This window comes from Equus asinus, chromosome 1 (assembly GCF_041296235.1).
Source record: "Equus asinus isolate D_3611 breed Donkey chromosome 1, EquAss-T2T_v2, whole genome shotgun sequence".
Taxonomy (NCBI): domain Eukaryota; kingdom Metazoa; phylum Chordata; class Mammalia; order Perissodactyla; family Equidae; genus Equus; species Equus asinus.
In genome coordinates, this window is record NC_091790.1 from 207,997,926 (window position 1) to 208,024,528 (window position 26,603).

Consider the following 26,603-nt stretch of genomic DNA (forward strand, 5'->3'; position numbering starts at 1 on the left):
GAAAATGAACCTCCATTTCTCGTGGAGGAAGAAGTGTAACAAAAAGGAGTAGTAGAAACCCAATATTAGGAAACAGTGAAAGAGTATGAATAAGACTATAATTTAAGTAGCTGTAAAATGATTAAAAAGATAAAGTACCAAAAACATAATGAACATAAAAGTCAGTAGAAAAAAACAGATTTGAAGATGCACTAAACAATTGTTTTCTGGAAGTGGAAAATACAGTAACTAAACAAAAGTATCTAACATTTCAGTTTTATAAAAGGCTAGATGCAGAGAAGGAGAGATTCGGAATACAGTGTGAGGAAATAATCCATCACGGGGCACTGAGATAAAGGGGTGAGTATGAAACAGCAGTCTGAGACACAGCACGGAGAAGGCCCACACCTCTCTGAGAGGGGCACCACGGCAGGGTACCAAGGACGGTGCCGAGGAAGAGAGTATCTGCAGAGTGCACACTATGTTCAGGCATTCACATCTATTATCTCAGCAAATCTGCACAACGACCCAGTGAGGGAGACTCGGTGATCACCACCATTGGACAACAGAGGAAACTGAGTCATGTAGTGAGAACAGAGAACCTGGGAGAGAGGCAACATTCAGAGAGATAACAGATGATAATTTGCAGAGTTGATGATGGGCTCTAGGTTGAAGGAACTCTTAAAAAAAACAAATAACAGGCTCAAGGGGGAGTCATTTACCCCCAGGAAGCAAACCAAGACTTAACTGCAGTTTCAGCCTCTCCCAGGGAGGTGACCTTACACTGTTCAGTCCAGAAATTCCTGACCAGCACTGGCGAGGTCATCTGCCCAATAAGACCCCTGCACCTTCCCCCAGAGAAAGGGGGCCCTTCCTGGAACAATCTTTCTTCTCCTTTGCTGACAACTTCCTTGTCCCACCCAGTTTCTGCCTCTAAATACTTCCACTTTGTACAACTCCCCAGAGGCCTTACTTTCTATTTACTAGATGGGATGCTCCTCGATTCACAAATCACTGAATAAAGCTAATTAGATTTTTAAATTTATGAGTTGAATTTTTGTTCATTAACAGATTACATCAAGTCCTGAAGAGAATAAAAACCCTCAATTCCCTGGTAGATGAGGAAAATCACTGGAGGTCAGAGGTTGCCAGAGATGGCCTAGGGACCAAAGCAGGAATTGTCACTGAGAGCAGAGTTTGGCAGTGACCCTGGGGAGGAGCAAGGAGAAGGAAGTCACAACTTCCTGACCCCCACGTCCTCCCAGATCGGGACTGAGCCGCTTGTCCTAAGCAGGACAGAGAGGAAGGCCCACCCTTCAGGCCCAAGGTTTACTGATATCGGCGTTAGATCTCGTGACGTTTAAGAACATGTTTGGCAGGGTATGTACGAAAGCCATGCTTGACTAGAGCCAGCCAGTCAGCAGGCTGACCCCATCGCCACGTCCTACCTCTCTTTCTTGAACCGCAGGAGACCACGTTTCCATCAGGAGGACGGCCACTGAGTTCCAGGTGCCACGCCAGGCATCCCCCAACCAGCCCTGGGGTCCCATTATCACCCACGGCAGCCCTGCCTTGCCTCCCCTCCTCCAGGGCAGCACCTGCCTCAGCTCCCCAGAGCACATTTCCCAAGCCCCCAGCCGGCCTCCCACACGGCCGACATGCCCTGTAATGGGGGAGGGTTCGCAGCATCAGAGCTTTCTCTGCTCAGCCTACATGAGTGGCTTTAACCTGGACCAGTCTGGATTTGCTCCCCGATCACTGGACACCAATATCCCTCCTGTGGAATGACTCGGCACCAAACCGGATCCCACTTCACGGGGATGAGAAGGGAGAGGAAGGGCAAGGAGGATTTCATGTCTACTTCTACACCCAAGATACAGGCAGCCAAAGTGGAATGCTTCCATCACGGACTTCGATCCTCCAAGCCATTCTGGCCCTTTCTGCCACGGTCACTGCACCCTCCACGGGGTACAGATGGTCTTGGGACCCCCACAGACTCCTGATTTCCACCTCACCCTCACTGACTGCTAAAGGTACAGCACGTTACGGTGGGGAAAGACCAGAGTCCTCAGCTGTCAAACGCTTCATTAAGCCAGGCTGAGCCGGCCAGGGAGTGAGAAAAAACAAGAACGGGAGTGTCTTTCAGTCCCTTCAAGCATTTTCTGACAAGTTTCTGTCAGTCATCAGTTGTTTTCTCTCCTGCACTCTGCCCACCGGGTCACTGCAACACACGTGTCTTCAAGGCCCAGTGCGCTTCCGCAAGGCTGTTCTTACGCACCCCTGCTCGGGAAGCACGGCGGCCTCTGCTGCTGAAGAACCACCAATTAAACAACCTCTTATTTCAAGAGCCAGGACTCACGACTGCTGAACAGGAGATTTCCCCAAAGACAGCGGCTCGCCTCCAAGTGGCTGTGCGGAGGACATCTCTGCGGTTAGCAAGGAGCACTCATCAATAAGCCGCCCCTTAACAGTTAATTATCTGTAATGGGGAGTGCCGTGAAATCTAGAATTTCAAATGCGATAGCACAGATTGGTTTCAGTCCACGCTGACTTATGAGTGGCAACATACCACTCCTGGGATGAATCACGTCCGTTGTTCTGAGAACAATTCATTAAATTGCCTGAGGTTGGGAACGCAGGCATCAGCCAGGGTTCCCGGAGGTGAGCGCCATCAGCTTTAATTGCTGATGGAGTGTCTGGTCAAGTACCTCTTTCTGATACCAGCACAGCAATGTTAGGACATGACTGCTGTTTGATAGATTCTAAATTATATTACGCAGGCATTCATTCTCTGATATGGCCCTTACCCAAATATGTGTCTTTAAATAAGGAAGACAGAAGTAGGCCCCACCGAATCCCAGAGGAAAGAACAATTTCTCTTGGCTTGCTCAGGTCCACAAATTTAGCAATAACAAAACACTGAAGGAGGAAGTACACATTTTCTGAAGGTTTCTCTGTTTTTCTCATCCACAACTGCTTTTTCTTGGGGAGACACCAAATTATGATTACAAAGGAAACCAAAAGCAGCGTCAAGTTAGCCATCCACAGGGGTCAGCACCCTCAGTCAGTGAGGGCTGCGGTGCGCCAACCAGCAGGTCTCCCCCACAGTCAGCACAACCTCCAACCTCGTCGGACCGACCCACACTCCGCTCACCGCCCCCGGCCTCCGCTCACCAGGTCTCCACCCAGAGACAAGACCAAGGCCGCGATCGAGCGCATCTGAGAGGGCAGCCCCTCAGTTACTCACCGACCCGACTCCGGTTTGAAGGATTTTCAGTCCAGATGTTTTTTCCAAGTTGTCCTTATTTTCAACTGTTAGGAAAAATTAAGAAACAGAGGCATCAGCTTGGAGAGGTAACATTCTCAACACAGCCTGAGCATTTTGCTCTATTGAAAAATTCCGTTACACCACTGCTCGGACAGCCTAATAACAGCAGTGTGTGAACCCGCCTGAAACTGGAAAACCTGAGCGAGGGACCCCATTTCCTACTCAGGAGCTGATGTGCTGGGCCAGCCTGCCTGTGCGCCTTCCGCTTCATCTACACAGAGTCATCATGGGAAGTCCTCAGAATTGCTGGCATCACTGGATGGGAGATTGTTCGAACGCATGCTTTGCAAACTGTCAAGTTTTATTTTAGAATAGGATGGCTATTAATTACGTAATCGTTGGGAAATATGTCCTGTTAGCTAGACTTCTGGTTCACAGGGAAGACTCCCTGAAAGGCCCGACTGCACGTGTGCACTCACTCCGAGACGGCTGGGAGCCGCTCTAGTCCCTCTTACTGTGCCCCGTGAGAAACAGTCCATATTAATTCAGCTCCAACATGAGCCTCACCCTAATTTGCTCCTGACTTAGAACAAGGAAGACTTTCAGAGCATGAGTTACCCTCCACATCAGACCAAGAGAAGTGAGCCCTGGAGACAATTAGCAGACACAAATGAAAACCCAGGAATCCTGATGCTAACACCGAAAGCCCACCTGCCCTCCTTGGTCGGGAGGAAGCTGGATCACAAAGCAATTGACCTTGGCTTACGATTCTGTAGAAATATTCTTTTGGATAAAGCCCATCATTTTGGAAATGAAAACCAGAAAAAATAGAATTTTACTGCAAGCCCTAAGAATGAAGAGTGCACTGTGCTTGTGATTAATGCAGAATGAGGGAGCAAGCAGACAGCAATTACTTTCACCTCTTCTTGTAACACACGTACGTGAATCTGGGTAATGAAATCGCGTCTCTTAGAGTGATACAAATGAGACCCGCGGCAGACGGCACTCCCCACCCTGCAGGCCTCTTCATTATCTTGTGGAAAGTTTTCCCTTTGAACAAGTGAACATTGCTTTTTACATTTGGGTGATTATCCACGCACTCAGAGAGGGAGGCGGCACCGTCTGGGTGGAGCGATGGTGCCTCCAGACACTTTAAGCTGAGGCAGCAGAGGGAGGCAGGGGGCCGTGGCCCAAAGTAAACCTGGACTGGAAGAGAACGTTCTGTAAGAGACAGAGCATGAAGCAGCCGATTTTACTGTTCTGCAAACAAGGGAAACATTTACTGAACGGCAAGCTGCTTTTGGGGGAATAATAGTTACTGAACTCTTAAACAGGCTGAGAAACAGAAAGTACATAAAAGTGGAATTTAAAGAGCACTCCACCTTTTGCTGCAAAGCAGTAACAGATATTTCAGGCTCAGGGATGGAAACACCAGCCCAACAATAACACTGGAGATGGTGCAATCCAAGGGTCAGCCAGCGTCCAGCAGGGCCCGGCAGCAGGCACTGCAGGCTGGACCTGCCAAGGAGACCACCTGCCCCGCAGTGTGAAGGCAGCAGGATGAGACCTAAGGGAACAGGGAGTGGTCCTGGCTGTGTCAACACAACCTCGTCTACGAAGCAGGTGGTGGCCCCATGCAACCCGCCGTCAGAGCTGGTCCATCTCTACCATGTGCAGAAGGCCAGACACTGCTGGTTCTTGCCTAGACTCCTTCCCTGGCTCACCTGTCTGCAGACTCCTCAATAGGGCTTCCAAGCCCTTCCCTCGGCTCTCCCGCAGACACACAGCCCTGCCCAGCCAGTCCCCGAGGTCCAGGCTGGTCTCCTTGCCCCAGGCCCTCAGGCAGGCCCTTTCCCCTGCCAGAAACACATCATCGACCTTCTCAGCTCGGTGACAACACGATCATCTTGCAAGCAGCCTGAACTGCCCTGCGCTGGGAGGCCTTCCTGGCACCACCCGCCCCTGGAGCCTGCAGCAAGGACGTGTCTTCGCATCTTACAGCTTTGCTGTGTGGGCTCACCACACCCCCAGGCAACCTCGCACTGTGGTGTTGTCACTCCTACGTGTGGACGCCATCAGGATGCTCATATAAAGTCACCAAGTGGAGTTGGGGAGAGATGCACGGTGGTACCACACCGTTATCCGGGGTTTCCACCACATAGATACGGCGAGAATCTCATGGGCATAGACGATAGTAAAATGTATTAAACAAATCGCGCAATGATGAGTTGGGGATCTAGTCCTTTTTTTTTTTAACATAATTTAACTGTAAGTATGTAGAATTTAATTTTTTATAATGGCATAATGTGAAATTTTAATTTCACAAAATTCCTGAAAGAGTAAAAATGAGCTCCAGTGAGCTGGTACGAACTGGCTCCAGCCCCACCGGTATAACACGTTGTTTATACCCAAACTTTAGGTCTTAAAACATCATATCTCCTTGATTCTAAAAGGTGCATTTCCCCTACATCTTAACACATCTACAGTTGGGCCTGACAGAGTCACTGCACTGCGTGCAAACCTGGCCTACTGCACAGCCGCCTGCCGCCACCACTGGACGGCCTTGAAAGAATATGTGTCTCCTTTCTATCAGAAAATTCTCCACTGGCACCTTCTGACAAGCTCCAGAAACTTCTAGAAGGGGTGTCGGCTGGTTGGATGAGATACTGCTTGGAAGATCATCTCATAGACTCTTTAAGAGATACTGGAGCTAGCCTGGTGGTGCAGTGGTGAAGTTCACACCCTCAGCTTCGGCAGCCTGGGGTTCGCTGGTTTGGATCCTGGGCACAGACCTACACACTGCTCGTCAAGCCATGCTGTGGCAGCATCCCACATACAAAACAGAGGAAGATTGGCACAGATGTTAGCTCAGGGACAATCTTCCTCACCTAAGATAAATGAATAAATGCTCCTGATGACCCGGCAATGCTGTCGTGTGGAAAACCACAGGTGTCGTGTAGGAACATGACACTCTGAACGTGGAAGCCAGAACACTCCTCTGACACACGCACAGCAGCAACTTTGATGACTGAACCTGAAAGATTGATTCAATAAGCAGAAAGTAAGTCCAACTGATTAGAAAGCACTATGTTACAGTTTAACTGGTGGTGTCTTTGCTTTTTAGTGGTTCATAGAACAACGTAAAGGCCTGGAGTCCATGAGATATGGCGCTGTGCCGTGGCTGGTCCCTCACACATCTGCCTGAGCCCGCGTGTGCCCTGGAGGGCACGGGCGCCAGTTCATCTTTGCTCCTCAGGGCCCAGCACGAGGCGAGCTCTCTTTCCAGGAAACACAGCAACTCCAACAGCCCAGCCAGCTGCTCAGCTGCTCTCAAGGCTGCCTCGACTGCTTAAAAGTTAGTTTAGTCAGTTCAAAACCACCAGCAATTGGGGCAAACCACCCAAACTGTGTAAACGAGGGCTGTCTCTGAAGCTGTAAAGGGCTTTATAGAGTGCAGGGACCAGTTCCTCCTTCTGAACCAACCCAAGGCCAAAGTGCCAGTCAAATCCCAACCACAAAGTAAACCATGAAAACACCCACAACTTGGCCACATGCAGCACCGAGCCAGGCCGGCATGCACACTGGGCCTCCCTTCATCCCTGGAAACGCCCAGGGAGTAGACTGTGTTGCCTCCATCTTAGAAATGGGGAAACTGAGGAGACACAGGGTGTGGCACTGTCGAGAGCCAGAGGCGAGTCCATCTCGTCCTAAACTCCAGGTCTGAACCGCAGGATTCACAGCCGCTCTGTCTCCGAGGGGCCGCAGTCAGCTGGGGCTCTGCCACAAACACCACGCACCGCGTCTTAAGTGGCAGACGTCGACTTCCCACAGCTCTGGAGGCTGACACCCGGGGTGAGATCGAGGTGCCGGCAGGGCTGGTGTCTGGGGAGGACCCTCTTCCTGGACGCACACAGCTGCCTTCTCTCTGTGTGGAGAGAGGTCTTCCTCTCCCTCTTCCTGTGATGCCACGGGTCTTAGGGGATTAGGGCCCCACCCTTAGGACTTCATATACCCTTAATTAACCCCCAACCCCCAAACACAGTCACTCTGGGGTAGGGATTCAGCATACAAATTTGCAGGACATGGTCTGGCCCACAGCCCAAGGCCAATGCTAATTGCGACGAGGACACCGCCAGGCTGGCCTTGCTCAGGGTCAGTGTCCTGCAAGTGGGTCTAGGCAGGAAACCCAGGGAATTCTGAGACTCGCACCTGACGAAAAGAGCTGAGGGGAAAATGGCTTGTCACCAAGAACTGAATGAAGCACTCGAGGGAATTATCCACCAGAAGACACAGGGCAGTGATCTGAGGCCACAGAGAGCCCTGGCCCCAGCGGACTCGCCACGTCGAGGCGGAGCGAGCCAGGGGTGAGCTGCATGGGGCGAGCCCTGGTCCAACCCCTGGTAACAGTCTCTCCTCACGCTTTCTGCGGGATGGCCTGCAACGAGGCCCTGGCTCCACTTCCTTCGTGTGATGGATGGCTGTACAGAGGCGAGAGTTGCGTGCTTTCTTCCCCATGCTAGCCAATCCTAGGCTCCCGCAGCCCCGGAACCTCACCATCCACTCTCCCTTCCCCGTTCTCTGTGGCCACCAATGGCACGTCCTGAGGACCCACCGTCCTGTAAGCCCATTTCTCTGTCTGCTCCGTAGCCTCTGTGCTTCCCTGAGTCCCTGCAGGTGCTCACTGCTGGCACCCTTTGTTTTGTCAATTAATTACTCATTTTACCCTTAGAATGACACGAAATCCATGGAGAGCTGCCGCTTCCCAAACTTTGCATGGATAGCAGAGTCTGCCTCCTCTTATCCAATAAAATTTTCCCATTTTATGCTTTAAAGTCCTGGGCAAAACCTGTTCCCAAGACATTTTCTCTTAAAAGTGGAGACTAGCACACAGCCACACGTGCACATAATGCCTAGTGATCTTCAGCTCCTCGCTGGCCATCATTCCTCTCATCTGCAGGGGTGAGTTCCTCACAGAGCTGAACAGAACAAGGTATCTGCAGTTAGGATGGCCAGCCTGTGTCCTGAGCTCGTTACTGAACTGCACCCTGCCTCAGTTTCCCTTATGAGACCTGGGCACTCCGATGCCCACTTGACAAGTGGCTGTGGGACTGTGTGGAGCCTCTGTGCCGTGCACACATGGGGCTCGGCGCGCGGCAGTGGTTCCTCAGCTGTTTCTCTGGGTCCGTGTGGCAGCCTGGCCAGAGGCCATTCACAGGAGGAGGACAGCATCTGCCTGCTCGCTGCTCTGCAGTGCCCATCATCTCTCATCCCCAGTGCTGCCATTTGTCGATCGATGCTTCTGTTTTCGTTTCAGAGGCTGAACATCAGCTCAAGTGTCCCTCGCGACCTTGTTTAGACAACTCAGGTTACATCTTCCTCCTGCAACAGTCACACGTCGCAGGAACTTCCAAGTCGAGCTCCGCCTGCTCTCAGAGCCACGCGGGACGGGCCCTTCTGTCTTCTGCACAAGGGGAGTCAGGAGAGGCCCTGCTTTCTCCTCTCTCAGGACAGCCTGCTCCTTCCCCTCTCCTCGCAGCAGTGGGTTTAGATCCCTCCACCTGGGCACTTGTAAAAATGTTGTTTCCTGCCCATCCAGGCCTTCAAATCAGAAACTCTGGAGGTGGTTCTGGTCATGTCCATTCCTAAAAGCGTGCCTCCATCTCCCACCACCAGCTATTTTCAGGATTAGCCAGACTGAAGCATGGTTGAATGAGAGAATTACCTCTCCCCCTGCACCCATTCATCCACGCACTTGTTCAGACACTCCCTGTGCCAGGCGCTCGGCCTTGTGAGGAATGAGACAAGCCTTCTCGAGCTGACATCCTAACGGGGGCCATGATAGCAGCTGCGTCTGTCTGAGGTGGTCAGGTGAGGTCTGTCAGGTGAGGGACACCAGTGGCTGGAAGGGTGTGTGTGCAGGCATGCAGCTCTCTGTGTGTCCAACATCCATCTGAAAGAGGGCCACCAGATATGACCGTGTCACTTGGATGTGGTCTGGCCAGCATCAGCACAGAGGGGTCATTGTCACTCAGAGTCTTGCTGGCAAAGTCCCCCAGGAGTATGTCACCTATTCTGCAGGTGTGATGGATGGAACACGGCAGGTGGACCATCACTGTCAGCCTGAGTCAGGACATCACATCTGTCTCTGTTACAATTCACTTTGCAATGTCTGGTACATCCTTCCATCCCATAGACTCTTCACCCAGAATGCAGATGTTAACCAGCTCTCCCGTTATTTTCCTCCAAAAATGCACACACATAAAGATGAGTAGGACAGACCCAGGACAGGTGCCCTGCGGTGTGGACCAGTAACTGTCTTTCAGATTTATACTAACCCACAGATTATGTTCTTTAGTTGTGGTTGTTCAACAAGCGATGAATCTACCCCAAAATACGTCACTTTGCCCTCATTTCTTCACATTCTCCACAGGACATCACAGCAGTTGGGGTCGTGGTGAGGCAGTCCCAGCTACAGGGTTCCCCTTGGGTACCACCATGGGGCTCTTCCACAAAGGAAATGGAGACCGTTTGCCACAACGCTTCCCAGAGAGCCCTTCTGAGATGTGCGCAGCATCTGCTCATAGCTCCTTCCAGAATCCTGCCAGCCAGCTGCACCCAACGCCGTGGTTCACTTCAAGTCACAACTCGGTCACGGTCTTGAACGCCGGCACGCCCTGAGAAGGCGCAGGGAAGTGGGGGCACTGTGAGAACCCAGATTCCAGAAGCCCCGGCTTCCCTCTCTGCCTGAGGAACCTCCTGGGAGATGGCGGACAGTTTCCTGCCACGTCCGCGAGCTCCCCTGGTGGCTGCGGCGTCTGGGGACGTCAGGCGCTCTGTGCTCCTTTTCCACCTTTCTGTCAGTCTCAGGGCCAATCCCTGTCCAACAACACCTGTCTCTCTCTTTATTTTATTTAATGTTTTTGTTTTTGCAATTTCTCATTGGTGGCGATGGAAAAATGGAGAAGCTGTGGAATCTTGCTTTTTCTCTAGCACATGTAACAGGTACACAATTTATTCTAAGCAAGCCTTCTGGGTTTTTTAGGTCAAATATGCCTAAAAGAGAAACAAGCCTCGTAGTCCTCAGCCTGCTTTGTGATTTTCAGGCCACTCGGGACACCCTTCCCAACGCCGTTCTTACACATTGATCATTTTACAGTACTTCCTCCGAGGGCTCCCTACACGACCACATGGCTTTCTATCAGACACCCTTCTGCTGAACGGAATTGCGACAGAAATAGTCTTTCCACATTCGTAGGCTGCACCCCACACACAGGCGTGATTTTCCTCCATCAGGCCTCAGACTGCCTCTGAGCAGGCAGGACAGGGCGCCTCTCCCGCGGGCATGTCCCCGTGCACACACTACTCTTTCTCAGGAAGCACTGTGCGAGTGCAGTCACCATCAGCCTTTCTGTGAACTCCACGAGGACATGGCCACTTTTTCTGTCTTTGCTGAGGCATTTTGGGGGTAAAGCAGAAGCCTTGCTTCTGCCAAACATTCTGTCAAATGTCAGTTCTGAGTTATTTTTATGGCCGAGCATGGATTCTGAGCTGGTGGTTATGGGCTGGCCGGCAGGCCAGGATGCGGAGACCCTGGGAGGAGCTGCTTTAATAAAGGAGAGAACGATGCATAAAGCCCATTTTTATCTTCACGGGAGACAAAAAGGGTTTCCAAACACAAAAGAGAAGTCCTTTAAAATTAAATTCGCTAGATGAAGGATATGCAAATTACCTGGAGAAGCAGAACTCTACAATGTTCTCAAAATTCTGCAATAGCCTCTTTAATTAGTATTTTAATTTATCAGAATAATTCTTTGCACTTGACAATTTAGGCAGTATCCCATATAATTAAGCACGTAGCTACAGTGGAATAATTTTGCCTCTCTCTTGATCCCCGTTATTTTAACCTGAAAGGATGTGCAGAAATCTCCTCTGCGATCTACATTGCAATGGGACAACTTAATGGCTGTGCTCCATTAGAAAACAGGAGGTGAGGTGGCACCAGGGGGCCCGACTTGCTTTAGGGAAGGTTACGGCCCTGTGGGGTGGCTGGCCCTGCCTCTCCTCAGCCCCTGCAGATGGGCTTTCGGCCTGGAGCAGCTTATCTACCCCACAAACCCGCTGGGTAAGGGGACAGAGACCACAGAAGGACCCCTAACGGAGCTGCCCTGTGATCAACAGGATGCTGCCCTGGGCTTCTCCACCCACCACCAGGGCGGCCACAGGCAAGCTGGGCATGGGGAGGGTCCCCCACATCCTTGGCCTCTGCTCTGGAAGCAGCATGTTACTCCCGTCTAACGCCACAAGGGTTTTGAGCTTGGGAGTGGGTGGAGAGGGTCTGAGTTGTAGCAGACGCACATTAACGAACTTGTCAAATCCTGCCTCTCAGCCTGAAAGCAAAAGATTCTTGCCTGAAGAAGTGTCATTTCCCAGCAATGCTGAGGGTCCACTCCCATGTTTCTTTGCTTTTCAGTTTGTGGTTCTGCAAGTTTCTGTGGATGAGACCACATCTGTAGCAGCTGTGCATGGCGGTGGGGATGCAGCCTGCAATGCTGAACAGTGCCTACTGCTTATCAATGTCTATGTGTGCCATTCTAGACACCGCACGCAGGAATCACACTGCTGTTCATTACACTGGCAACGGAGGACACTGCGGCCACAGCTGCATATATTTTGTTTTTATAAAAATGACTACAATTTGATTAAATTTTCAAAAAACAGAATTAAAAATGCAGCTTTATTTACATACTTTGATTTAAAGCTTTGTCATTTATTAATTATATTTTGTTTTATAATAGTTCATTTAGAATATTTTTTAAAAAATAACCTTTTTGAAGACATATAAATAATTTAATTCTCAATTTGATATATATCTTATATTTGTGATGAAAATACTTTCACATTTTATACGCTGTGTGTAATTACACTTGTACCATTTCCATCTAAATGCACAAATTTTATAAAAATCTTTGTTAAATGATATAATTAGCGATTTTGTAAACAAAAGGAAGAAAATACATTTATAAATAAATATACAATAATTTAGGAATTGTATATGGCTTTAACTTATTACTCATCCAAACTCCACTGGCCCATCAAGAGAACCCCCAGCTTGCCAGATAATAATTCAGTCTGGCTGTCCTTTATGTTTGGCTGACTTCCAGAAATAAAACCTATAGCTCGATATATATTTAAACAATTTTTTTCATTATGAAAATATCTTTTTCAAAGTATGAAGGCAGAACTTCTTAACAATTCGTTAGCTTCCTACAGACTCTTAACCACTAGATGCCCAGCACAGGGCCTCCATTTGTGCTCCTGACCCTCGAAGGCTGGGGTGGGCTGATGATAGGCACAGCGGCAGTGGTCCTGCAAAATGCAGCTCCCTCACGTCACTCCTCACAGCAAAGCCCTGCCTTGGGGTCGCACCTCACTCAGGGCCCGTCTAAAGTCCTTGCCACAGGTACACGGCCTGGCCACACTGAGAAGGAAACAGCAAAGCTGTTGTGTAGACAAAATAAATATGTATCAGTTGCATCTGTATAAAATGCAACATTTTATTAAACATGTGTGTCAGGGGTTCCTGGGAAGAATCTCCCTACCCAACTCACGGTGACTTCCTCTCGATAGTTAGAAACATTTTTCTGTTAATTTGTAATTCAAAAATATCACTATTTTATATTTATATTTAGTTATATGTTAGATAGATACCAAGGAATATTTATAAAATAAGCGCTGGTTATACAGAATAATAAGACAGCAAACACCCCTGACACCTACACTCTGAGAAAGAAATGGAGGATTACACCGACATTCGATCCTCCGTGAGCCCCACATGGGCTCCCGCTTCCTCCCCATCAGACGTTCTAACTCTTCGAATTCTGGGTTGATCGGTTCCTTTCCTCCAGACCTTTTCACACACGCGTCTATTGCATAGTTTTGCTGGGTTTGAACTTAATAAGATGGAACAATAACACATGTTCTTCTCTGACTTGCTTCCTCCCCTAACCATTATGTTCTCACAGGTCGCTGTGGCCCTTGTTGCTGTATGGCTGCGTTATACAAGTACAGGATGTCATAAGTTATTTCTTCAGTCAGTTGTCCGATCCAGCGGGCAGTCCAGTGAACAACTGGGCTGTTTCTCCTTTTCCCTTCACATCTCCATCACTGCTGCTGGGAGCATTTCTGTGCTGTCCCCAGGCACGAGCAGAGGACTGTCTGGCAGAATCGCTAGGACGGAGATGTCCCAACGTGATTATGTCAATTTACACTCCTGCCATCAGCTTATAAGAGTTTCTCTTGCTCCACATCCTCACCAACTTGTCAGATATAAACATTTTTGCCATTGGTAGCCGTGACATTGCATCTCATGTGCTTTCAAGGTGTATTTCTTTGATTACTAATCAGGTTGAGTACCGTCTTGGGTGTTTATTCATCATTCACACTGCTTCTTATGTGAAATTTTTGTTTGTGCTTTTCACCCATTATTCTATTGGGCTACTTGTCTTTTTCATATTGCTTTGTAGGAGTTCTTTAAACATCCTGCACACTAATACTTTGTCAGTTATATGTGTTACTGCCTTATCTCAGTCTGTGGCTCCGCTTTCACAATTTCTTCGTTTTAATACACTCTAATTTATCATTTTCTGTAGGGTTTGCACTTGGGGTGCCATGTTTAAAGATTTTTCATCTATGCCAGATCATAGAGACATTATTGTATGTTTTCCTCTAAACCAGTCTGGCCTTCACGTGTAAGTCTCACACCCAGGACTGATGGTCATGTACGAGGAGAGGTTTTCCCTAATTGGATGCCCCATTTTTGCAGCACAATTTACTGAAGGCCACCCTTCCCTCTGATCTGCAACGCCAACTCTACCATCAGTCAGTTCCGCAGGAGGGTGTACTTCTGGGCATCCTCCACTCCAGGTCCTGAGGTCTGTCCTGCCCAGACCCACAGCACCCCCCACGCTTCAGCGTAAGCGCTGCCATACACTACGTCACGGATGGCAGCCTTCACTTGCTTTCTCTCTGCAGGGGCGTTCTGGCTGTTTTGGCTTCTTGCACTTACAAATACATTTTAGAATCAGGTTGTCAAGTTTCCAAATAAATATAAAAAAATAAAATGAAATAAACAAATCAATCTGCTGGGACTTTTGTTAAAATTTTATTGAATCTGGAGGTTTCATAGAATTAACATCATTATTCGCAATCTGTGAACGTGTAAATCTCTCCATTTATTTACGTCTTCTTTCACATCTTTCAATAAAGTTTTATAACTTTCTCCATAAAGGTCTTGTACATTTAAATAAATATCTATTCCTGGTATCTTACTTTTTAAAATGGTAAACGATGATTGTTTTTTTAAGCCGTATTTTCTAACTTTTTTCTAAATATAGACATGAAATTGACTTTTTGTACATGATTTTATACCTGACAACCTTCCTCAACTATCTGACTAATTCTGTTACTTTATCTGGATATCCTTTTGTGTTTTCTGTGTACATAAGGAGATTGTCTATGAGTAGTGAGTAGTGTTTCTTCCTTTCTAACTATTCCTCCATTTCTTTTTCCTGCTGCACTGCATGCTGGCTGGATCCTCCTGGACAACACATAATAAAAGAAGTGAGGACACACATCCTTGTCTTGTTTCTGGTGTTAAAGGGAATATTTTCAGTGTTTCACTATGACGTCTGATGTTTCTGTAGTTTTTTTTTAATCAACTTAACAAACTCATCCTATTTTACTAAGCATTTCTATTACGAATGAATGCTAAATTTTAGCATCTTTTTATCTGGATTTATTGAGATAACTAATGACTTTTCTTATTTAAACTATTAATGTGATAGATTATGTTTCTCACATCAGAATTTAAATTGTTCATGATGTATTTTTAAAATAAATTGTGAGATTTAGTCCCTTGTATTTGGTTTGGTTTGTGCATCTGTTTCCAAGGGAAATGGTCTCTAGCCCTCTTTCTTGTGCTGTCACTCTTGCGTTTGGTATCAGAGTAATACCAACCTCAGGAGCCGTGGAGCCAGGAGGTTCTGTGTAGGACTGATACCTGAATGTGTGGAACTCTTGCTTACGAAATATGTGAGCCTCATAATTTCTCTGTGGAAAGACTTTTAATTACTAATTCAATTTATTCCTTGGTTTCAGCACTATTAAAGTTTTCTATTTCTTCATTTTGGTCATGTTATTTAAATGTTCAAATACATTGTCATAACGTTGTTCACAATATCCTCTTGTTATCCTTTTTTTTCTTTGCTGAGGAAGATTCACCCTGAGCTAACATCTGAGGCAAATCTTCCTCTGTTTTGTATGCAAGCATCTACCACAGCATGGCCACCAACCAGCAGTGTGGTTCCACATCCAGGAACTGAACCCAGGCTGCTGAAGTGGAACATAACCACTAGGCCACCAGGGCTGGCCCTCTTGTTATCCTTTCATATGCCTAAGGATGTATATTTACACTCCACTTTTAATTCCCAACATTATTTTTGCCTTCTCTCTCTTTTATCTTGACCATTTATGATGGAGATTTTTCAATTTTATCAGTTTTTTCAAGGAAGAAAACTTTTTCTTGGCTTATCCTCTCTGTTTTGTTTTCTATTTCATTCATTTCTGCTTTACCTTATTTCCTTTCTTCCACTTTATTTGGGTTTATTATCATTATTTTTCTAATTTCTTAAATGCAAAACAATTATTTTTATGCCTTGCTTCTTTTCTAATATAAACAGTTGATGCAATAAATTTCTCCACTTGCCACTTTCAGTGCAAACCTCCAGACAATGAAATATAGTCCAGTATGTCCATTACTGCAAAGTTACACTTTCTTACTTTCCATTTTGACTTTTTCTTTAACTCATGGCTTCTTGGAAATTTTTTTTTTTTTAATTTCCAAACACATGAGGTTTTCCTTTTACTTATTTTTGTAACGTAACAGCATTGTTGTCTCAGGGCGTGGTTTGTGAGATACCAGTTTTCATGGATGTGCAGTGTGCTAGAAAAGAACAGGGTGCTCTGCTGGTCAGGTGCGCTGTTGTCCCGCTGTGGTTCGGCCAGGCTCAGCACCTGTGCAGTTACAGTCCTCTGCGCCCTCCTGACTTTCCGCGTGATTTCTCCATTACCGTGTGAGATGTGCACCATCTCCCCCCAGGAGGGGGCAGGTATCTATGTCCCCTCACAGTGCTGCACATTGCGTTCACACATGTTTAGACCATGTTATCAGGGCACGCGTGATTGGGATTTTTATCTCCTCCTACCACTGCATAGTGACCCACTTTTTCTCTGATAATACTTTGTTTTTTTTCCCCTTAATATGTTATCTGCTCTCAGTATAGTACATCAACTTTCTTTTGTTTAGTATTTGGTTTTGGTTACAGTATATATATATATATATGCAAACACACTATATATATATATATTCTCTCTCTCCCCATATATGTATTTCCAGTCTGTAAATCTGTTTTTAATTGGAATTTTTTTTTACTGACATTTATTGTGATTTCTGACATATCTGAATTTATTTCTAGCATCCTATGTTGTCTTCATGCTTGAAAGTTATATACTCTATTTCTAATTTTTAGTGGTTGCCCAGAGATTTTAATATTTACATGTAACAAACTTTCATATTAATAAAGATCTAGGCTCTCTTCCTAAACATAACTGAGACCTTAGGACACTTTACCTCCCATCACCCTCATCTTGATTTAAATACTGTTTTCAAGTTTGCTGTTTTAATCCTATCTTGGTTTTGGCCTCACAAGACAGTACTGTTCTACAGTATACTTTGTTTAGATGCATCTTTCCCATATCTCCCATTTCTTTGCTCATTATTCCTTCTGTGTCTGAGGTCTTCCTTATGGCTTATTTCATTTGCTTGTAGTCAATCTATTAGAATTATCTTACATGAGGATCTGTTAGTAACTAACTCATTTTTCTGAAAGTATCTTGATTAACCCTCATTTCTTTCTTTTTTTGCCCTCATTTTTGAAAGACATATTCTCATGGTATGATTCTAGGTTGATAACGATTTCCCTCTCAGTAATTTAAAGACATTATCCTCCTGTCTTCTTACTCATTTTGGCTGCTGAGAAATCAGCCAGGAGTCAATACTCATTCATTCTGCACAGCTTGTCTTTCTCTTTGGCTGCTTGTAAGATTCTCTCTTTGTCTTGAATGTTCTGCAGTTTCATTATTGTGAATCTAGATGTAGAATTGTTTTCACTCCAACAGACTTCTTGAATCTGAGGATTCTCCCATCAGTGATAGAAATTTTCAGGCATTATATCTTCAAGTATTGTCTCTTGACCATCCTTTCCTCCCCTCCTGGAACTCCTGTTAATGGACATAAGATTTTCTTACTTTGTCTTCCAGGACTCTTTACCTTTTTTTTTTTATTTCATATTTTCCATTTCTTTATCTCTTTCTATGCTGAATTCTGGATAATTTTTCCAGTTCTATCTTTTAGTTCACTAATTCTCTCTTCAACTATATCTAATCTGTCATTAAACTCACCTCCTGGGTTTAAAATTTCTATCAGAATATCTTTCATTTAAAAAAATTCTATTCTTTTAAAAAGTATTTTTGGTCATTTTTAAGACTCTTTAGTCATATTTTATCTCCCTCTTATGTTCCTTTAAGCGATTAAAATGCTTAAGTTTATGTTCTATGTCCATTTGTCACACTGAGGGTTATCTTGTCCATTCTTTCAGTTGACCTCTGCTCAGGGCACCTTCTTCCCCAGCACATTGTGAAATTTTTTATTGTGACTCCTACTTGGGATTTTAACTATGGAAATCCTTTGAGGCCAAAGAAAAAGGTGGATCCCTTCAGAGAGGATTTGCATTTCCTTCCTCCAGGCCTCTGGAAGCCCTACAAACTCAAGTCCATTTTAAGCTAAACTCTTTGCTTGAGATTTTATGGATCACCAGGTAGTGATGGCGTGGATGGCGTGTCCCTGTGGGGGCTGCCTTGCACTCAGTGCCTGAGGGAGAACACCTTCCACATCCCACACGCACCCAGTGATGATGCTGAATACAGGCAACTTCCCATCCTTTGGTCACTGGGGGGCAGGAGGGTTTGCTGTCAGCTCACTGCTCTCCTGAGGTGATCCTGGCTGCGTGTGGCAGGCCTTCCATCAGCCTTGCCATATTGGCACACCCTGAGTCTTGCCTCCTGCCCTCCACAGTCTACAGAGCCATGAGTGCTAAAGTTCAAGTTCACCCTGGTTTGGAAAATACCCTCAAGAAAGAGGGGTCCACTTCTCTCTCTGGGTTCCTGTTTTCACTTAGTTTGGGATCTCCCAGAATTTTAATACTGCTGGATACCTGATATGTTTAATCCGTATCTCTATATCTCCACATTCCAGCATGTTTGGTTGTTTTCGGAACACAGGTCAGTCCCAGTGTCCTCCCAGTGCATTGGTGAAAACGGGGAGACCCCAGCAATCCTCCAAGAAGCTCCCGCCCCGTCCCCAACTGCTCTGTGCTTATGGAAGAACAACTAATTTAATGCAGGTTTGAGAAAAGTCTCACGAGAAGCTAAATACGAAGTGTGTAAAACATTAATCTAAAAATTTTGTGTTATACTAAACATAACTATAAATAAATGTGTACATCAAGTTGTCAGATTAATCAATGTTTTTATGCAAGTTGTGTAGGAACTCTTGTTCAGATTGTGAAATAGAAATATCAATATACCTTTTCTCTGCATAGTGCCTTGAGTATGGACGCTGGTCTCTCCTCTGCCTACAATCTGCACATTCCTTCAGACTCAATTTATTTCCAACACCTCTGAGAAGCAATGCCGGATCTGAGGCCCACACCCTCAAATGGTCCCAGTTCACAGGCAAGCAGAAGTGAGCCTCCTCCGAGAGGCCTTTCCCAATGCTGCGCCCTTCTCAGTGTGGCTGCAGGAAGTATAGCCAGGTCTTCTGAGCTTGGGGCCATTTTTCACTCACTGCACCATGGATTACAAAGAAGTGTGTGTTTCGACAGGACGAACTGCTCTCCTTTCATTATCTTTTATTCATAAAACAGAGATGTCAGGACAGCTCTGAAGCAGGTGTTAGAGAGGCCTGAAAGAAACATCATTAGCGGTCACATTTGCATTCTGAGAGGTGCCGTGGTACTTCATTTACAGACCACTCCACTCTGCTCACAAAGCTAGCGTCTGAGAGCACGGCTCCGCTCCTGGAGGGCTCTTAGGAGACCATCCTAATGCACGCCCGACACCCCTGTGAGGTCCCTGCCGAGGAAGGGCTGGCGGCACGTTCTGTCCACTCACTACTGGTCACTGCAGCAGCAAAGCTTTTGCTTCATTTCCTTTGACGTTCCAAACCTGATTTTTTTTTAATGCCCTGGATGAAGTGAAGGCACTGAACACATTTCAGTCTCAAATGCAAAACTGCACATCAGAGCAGAGAATATGGAAGGCACCTTCTCCTTGGAAACTGAAAGGTCGATTTGTCAAACTCCACGCCTCGGGGTCCCAAGAAAGGCTCTTTAGCCCTTGTTTTCCAGACGTAACTGAGTAAATAAACGAGACTTTTATCTGCCGGGACTCCTGTGAAGTCTCCTGAGAGTGGGAAGGGCTGCAGTGAAAACGGAGCTTAGCTGCGCGGTAACAATAATGACAGGCTGGTCAAAGCGACTGTCAGCTTCAATTTCCAAGTCATTTTTCAAATTATTTTAATTAGATATTGTTTCAATCTCACTTACATTAATTTAATATCTGATATCAACATTTCAATTTGTTCAAATGATTTTTTTCCAGCCTGCCTGGTTGCCTGGAGTAATTTAAAATACAATGTTTATCTTCAGCAATTTTCAGTGCACGGGTCCTGGCAAACTGCTATGTTCAATAAAAGTGATGGGGAAGGGAGAACCTTGGTGCTCAGGAAAAATGGAAATTTGTCTTCTTATCATTTATCTCTAGACATTAAAGTAAGCAGGTAGAGCAAGGGTGAGGAGCTCATAATAATAAGATTTTCCACCAATTTCTTTATGTAATTGGCTTTCCCAATGCAAATTTCAGTGAAATCTGATGAAGGTGTTCTTTATTAAGAGGCATCTGAATAAACAGCCACATTCCCTCATCAACACATTTTCTGACAATTCTCCGCCACAGGCCCTGAACCTGCCCCCAAAAGATCCTTCTTCCCAGACACATCGTGGCAGTTCTAGGTTCTGAGTTTTGATATGCCTTTTTCCCCCCAGATATTAGCACAGACTCTGATAAAGACATGCCTTACACAGACGAAAACATGAAGCTAATTAGACATCCATGTTATAAAATGCAGGAGGAGCTAGATATCCTCAAGTGCCCTTCTAAGACAGGAGAATGAGTTTAATTCTTGAAGTTGATCAATAGAAATATGCAGATCCAAATTGTTTTTGAAGTTTTAAGAACCTAAAACAGTGAATATACTCTCCACGTCACCTGAGAACAGTATAAAACCAAACTAAAACATGATCTACACGGCGAAAAATAAGCAATAAAAGAATAGGAAGGAAGCCCAGAAAATGGAAAGCATAAAACAAGATGATAAATAAACAGGGCACGTGGTTACGACAATAAATGGAAATAGGTTAAACTATCCTTTTAGGATAAACTCTCTCACTTAGGTCAACTATCTATAAAAAAACACATCAAAAGAAAGCAGTTCAGAAAGATTAAAAATTGAAAGGGTAGGAAAAAATGAGGTAACTATAGGCAGAAATAAAGGCAGGGTCACGGTATTAACATTAAGACAATCTACACTTTTTTAAAGTGAAATAAACAAAATAACTGTATATTAACATTTAAAAAAATCCAAAATGAAGGTATAGTATTCATGAACCAGTATGCACCACGAAATAAAACAAAACACTGAAATTAATAAAGAACTGATACACCTCTCACGGCTTGACAGACAGAAGACCTTGATCACGCCAACACTTCCATTACCGCGTCCTGGGAGCGGGGCCCAGCACTACAGCTGCCCACACAACGCACCCCGCACAGCAGCCTCTAACACAGGTCCTTTCAGTCGTCCCACCAAATGGATGAGGAAGACTGAGTTTTACAGGGCACAAGTACCCTACCTAAAGTCACACAGCTAGTAAATGACAGACCAGACTTGAAACTAGTCTCCCTAACCCAAATGGGGGACACAGAGAGAGTCTTAATAACTTAATTAATAAAGAATTCAGTAGCAACTGATCAAATTCTATGGTCTAGAAAAAAATATATAACTGATTAGATATTGGGCCTAAAAGAAGCCCTCATGATTTCCAAAAAGTAAAATCAAACAAGTTGCATTCTCTAATCATAATCTAATAAAATTAGGAATTAACCACAGAAAATAAAACTCTCCCATCATTTGGGCATTGAAAAATATACTCTTCAATAATTCTTAGGTTAAAGAAGAAATCAAAGCTATGATTACAGAATACTTGGAAAATGATGACAATGAGAACTCTATAAATCTGAACTGTGGGAGGAACCAAAGCACTCATCACGGTGGGTCTGGAGCACCAAGGCCTTCATCGTTACACAAGAAATGAGCCAAACAAAAATCTAGGCATTCAAATTAAGCAATCAGAAATAAAACAGCTAAAACTTGAGGGAAGGAATAGAAATAAATAATAAAAGTACAAATTAATAAACTATAAAAGGGAAACGATTCTTGAATAAATTCAAGAGCTTGATTTTAGGGTAAAAATACATAAACTCTTAATAGAAGTCTAATATAGAGAAAAATAAGAAGCTTTAAATCCTAAAATTACCAGAAACTAATAATGAAAAAGGAAACATAACCACAGATACAGTAGAAATTTAAGAGTTACAAGCTAATAATACTACTTATGTATAAAAATTTGGAACTCTCAAGGAATTGAACTATAAACAGAGAAAATATAAATTACTAACCTGGCAAAGAATGAAGAAAGAAATATGAATAGATAACTATGAAGAAACAGAAAAGATTGTCAAAGAACTTTCCTTCGGGAGAAGCACGAGGCCCGGACGGTGCTGGGGCAAAGCTCGTACAAACTGGAAGGAGTGAGCCATTCTGGGTGTCAGCACCTCGCAGGTGTGTGTGAGCCCAGGAGTGACCACAGTCAGGGACAGGCTTGGCGACCACAGATGGACTGAGGTCACTGGCAGGAACACGCTTGGTGACCGCCGATAGACTGAGAGCAATCAGAGACTCTGCCTCCAGCACTGAAACCCTCCATCATGGTTAGACGGCCCTGCCTCTCTTTCCTTCCCTTTGAAGGTGACGTTCTAGAGAGACTGCAGGCGCTGAAAGGTTTGAAACTTCCAAAGCCACTTGAGTGAAATATCCATTTCATTCCTACATTTTATGAGTCAAAAGTTAAGAGTCAGCCGTACAAGAGAGCCAAGTGATCTTTGACAAAGGAGCCAAGGCAATTCACAGAGGAAAGACAGTCTCTTCCGCAGATGGTGCTGGAACGATAAGACATCCATGTGCAGAAAATGAACCTAGGCACAGATCTTACACCTTCCACAAAAATTAATTCAAAATATACTGAATGTAAAACGCAAAAGTAAACCACTTGTAGAAGATAACACAGGAGAAAATCTAGGTGACGTGGGGTCTGATGGTGTCTTTCATTCATTCATTCATTCATTTGGAAGAAGATTGGCCCTGAGCTAACATCTGTTGTTAATCTTCCTCTTTTTGCTTGAGAAAGAGTGTCCCTGAGTTAACATCCGTGCTAAGCTTCCTCTATTTTATGTGGGATGCCGCCACAGCATAGCTTGACAAGCGGTGCTAGGTTTGTGTCCTGGATCCAAACCTGCAAACCCTGGGCTGCTGAAGTGGGAACATGACAACTCAACCACTGTACCACCGGGCCAGGCCCCGATGATGACATTTTAGGTACAACACCAACAGCACGATCTATGAAAAGAAAAATTGATAAGTGGGACTTTGTTAAAATTAACAACTTCTGCTTTGCAGAAGACACTATCAAGAGAATAAAAAGACAAGCCCCAGACTGGGAGAAAATCTTTGCAAAATGTATCTGATAAAGAACTGGGTGCAAAATATACAAAAACTCTTATAACTCAACAAAAAGAAAATAACAACCCAATTAACAATGAATAAAAGATTGTAACAGCATTTCACCAAAGAAAATATACACACAGCAAATAAGCATATGAGAAGATGCTCTACATTCTATGTTATCAGGGAAACATGAATTAAATAAAAAATGAGATACCATTACACACCTACTAGAATGGCCAAAATCCTGAACACTGACACCATCAAATCCTGGCGAGGACGTGGAGAAACAGGAACTCTCATTCATTGCTGGCAGGAACTCAAAATGGTGCTGCCACTTTAGAAGACAGTCTGGCAATTTCTCACCAAACTAAACACACTCTTCCTATACAATCCAGCAATCATGCTCCTTGGTATTTATCCAAAGGAGCTGAAAACTCTTCACACAAAAACCTGCATATGGGTGTTTACAGCAGCTTTACTCATAATTGTCAAAACTTAGAAGCAACCAAGATGTCCTCCATTAGTGGAATGGATAGATAAATTGTGGTCCATCCAGGCATTGGACTATCACTTGGCACTAAAAAGAAATGAACTGTCAATCCATGAAAAGACATGGAGGAACCTTACATGCATATTACTAAGTGAAAGAAGTCAGTCTAAAAGGCTACACACAGTGGGATTCCAACTATGACATTCTGGGAAAGGGAAAACCATGGAGACAGAGAAAAGACCAGTGGTTGTTGGGGGTTAGGGAAAAAGGAGAGGGATGAATAGTGGAGCACAGAGGATTTTTAGGGCAGTGAAACCACTCTGTGTGATAGTAAGATAGTAGACACATGTCATCATACATCTATCAAAACCCACGGAGTGTACAACACCAAGAGGGAGCCCGAGCGTAAACTCTGGACTTCAGTCAATGAGAACGTGTCAATATTGGCTCATCAAGTGCAACAAATGTACCACACCGGCGTCACGTGTGGGTAATAAGGGGAACTCTGAGGCAGGTGGGGAGAGGATGCCTGTGGGAATTCTCTTACTTGCTACTCAATTTTTCTGTAAACTTAAAACTACTCTAAAAACAAAGCCAATTAAGAACAACTGAAAAAAGCAAAGGTTAAGAGGCAGCTGTGTTTATCTCAGTACAGCCGTCCCTGGGTAGACGCTCGGATGCCTTAAGAACTTTAGGTACAGGGCATCCTATTGTACAAAGATTATTACTGTAGAGGAACGTTCAGGAGAATTTTGAAGAACGATTATTATTTTTCAACTCACGTGACCAGTGTTCTGTGTATAACATCTCAATATGGGATTTTTAATTTTTAAAAACTGGGAGATGGGAGCCAAGAGGGAGAGGCGGCTGGAGAGGGCAGGGCTCTGGTTGGCTCCCCTCTGCTGCGCCATGCGGCCCTGGCGCTGCGTCCTGACACGTGGCACAAAGGAGAGTGAACATCAGGACCACAATCCTGGAGGCCAGCGGTGGGTCATTTAACCAACTCTGCAAAATTGGAATGACACAGAAAATTACAGATGGACACACAAGGAAACCTGTATCCACCGATCTAAAGGAGATACACATTCTCTTGGTTGAAGACAAACTGGCAAGTGTGACTTTGCTTCCAGCACCTTCTCAATGTGAACTCCTTTTGCTGGGAGAGCAGAAGCAGCATCTGTGCTAAGGTTAGGTTCTTCCCTTCCAAACCGCGTGAGGTGAGCCGTCTTTATTATTCATTAGGAGGGACAACAACACGTCATCATGCAGCACACTGAAACCAGGCTGGGTTGAAAAAACATTTTCAATATTTCAGCTGACTGCTTCACTAAGTCACAAATAACACAGCTAATCCATAAGGTCACTCACTTACAAAAATCTATTTGCTCTGCTTCAGAGCCAAATGAAAATATATATTACAAATGATGCCACCAGTATCAAGCTGGCTCTGGGACCAGCCATCCCCGTGGTTTCCTATCACTGGCAGTTAAAAATTCCTCCCTCTCCTTACAGCCATTTTAATAAAGACCCCAGAGACTGTTTACTCAGGTGAACACATTTATTTATAACCAGGGTTTAATGTAAAATTTAGCCTAAACTGTGTGTGCTTCAATAGAGGTCTATAAATAAAACATCATTCTGGGTTTTTTATCTTAATCCCAACACTCTGCAGAGCACAATATTAGAGCAATTCCACTGGGAAATTTTTCTAACCCCAAACTATAAAAATCAGATAAGTCACCAGGAACCTTTCTGCAAGCCGGCGTAGGTGCAGCGGGAGCAGTTGGCAATTCATTATTGCAATGTCTGTGACTGAGAAAAGAATAGCTGGGTGTGCCTGGGCAGGTGAGATGTCAGGGAGCTCACTGGGGACCCTCCAAACCCACAGGCCTGGACCTGCCTGAGCCATGGGAAATGCCTGTTCACAGAGTTCATCCTTCAGAAGAGGGGAACTGCGGGCAGTCAATCACACTTAGTGGAAATGCAAAGAACATCATCCATGTCTTTCCGCCTGTGCCAGCTGGTCCAAACAGGGCCAGAAACCAACCACTGAAGACTCTGTGCAAATCATTTGGGGTAAAGTCAATGAATGTCAGACCTCTGAGGGCCTCACATCCTGCCCCCTCACCTGACAGACAAAAAGCCAGAAACTCAGAGAGGCTGTCACTTGTGCAAATGGCCCTGACAGGTAGAAACGCTGATCCAAAAAGGCAATGAGAGAGCCAGCCCTGATGGCCTAGCAGTTAAAGTTCCATGTGCTCTGCTTGGGCAGCCCAAGTTCACTTCCCAATTGGGGAACCACATCTTTTGTCTATCAGCAGCCGTGTTGTGGCGGTGGCTCACATAGAAGAACCTGCAACTTATACACAACTATGTACTGGGGCTTTGGTGGGGGGAAAGGAAGAAAAAAAATAAGGAGGAAGATTGGAAACATATGTTAGCTTAGAGCAAATCTTCCCCTGTAAAAAAAAAAAAAAGCCAATGAAAGGGAATTCCAAAGGATAAAGTGAAATCTCCATCTTTAGGTTAAGAAAAATCATCTGAATGTAGTTTTCAATTCCAATAGCCCTATTCAAGAGGCCCCGGGCTCACCATGGAGGGTGGCAGGGAATGGCGGGATATGGAAACCCTGTCAGAAAGGCTGTGTTGGAAGGGGAGGGGACCAGGGACAGCACGAATGGGGCCCAACAGCCCCAAGCATTTCCCAAGTCTCAGTGGGGGACTCAGACATCACAGGACGGCCTCCTCATGGGGGCACAGGAGAGGAGCATGAAGGACGCTGGGAAAATCCTGGGGGTTTCTCAGGAGAGGCTCTTGTTGAAAGCACACTCACTGTCAGAGGAAAGTTG

General features: G+C 45.2%; 1 protein-coding gene across 5 annotated transcripts in view; it reads right to left on the reverse strand.

Annotated features, from left to right (window-relative positions):
* PTPRN2 (protein tyrosine phosphatase receptor type N2) overlaps positions 1-26,603 on the reverse strand; it is a 945,556-nt gene that overhangs the window by 310,752 nt on the left and 608,201 nt on the right. For all 5 annotated transcript variants that reach the window (XM_044747547.2, XM_070516905.1, XM_070516912.1 and 2 more), the window contains one exon: positions 3,227-3,291. In XM_044747547.2, the coding sequence (XP_044603482.2) occupies positions 3,227-3,291 (65 nt within the window). The remainder of the gene's footprint in view (positions 1-3,226; positions 3,292-26,603) is intronic.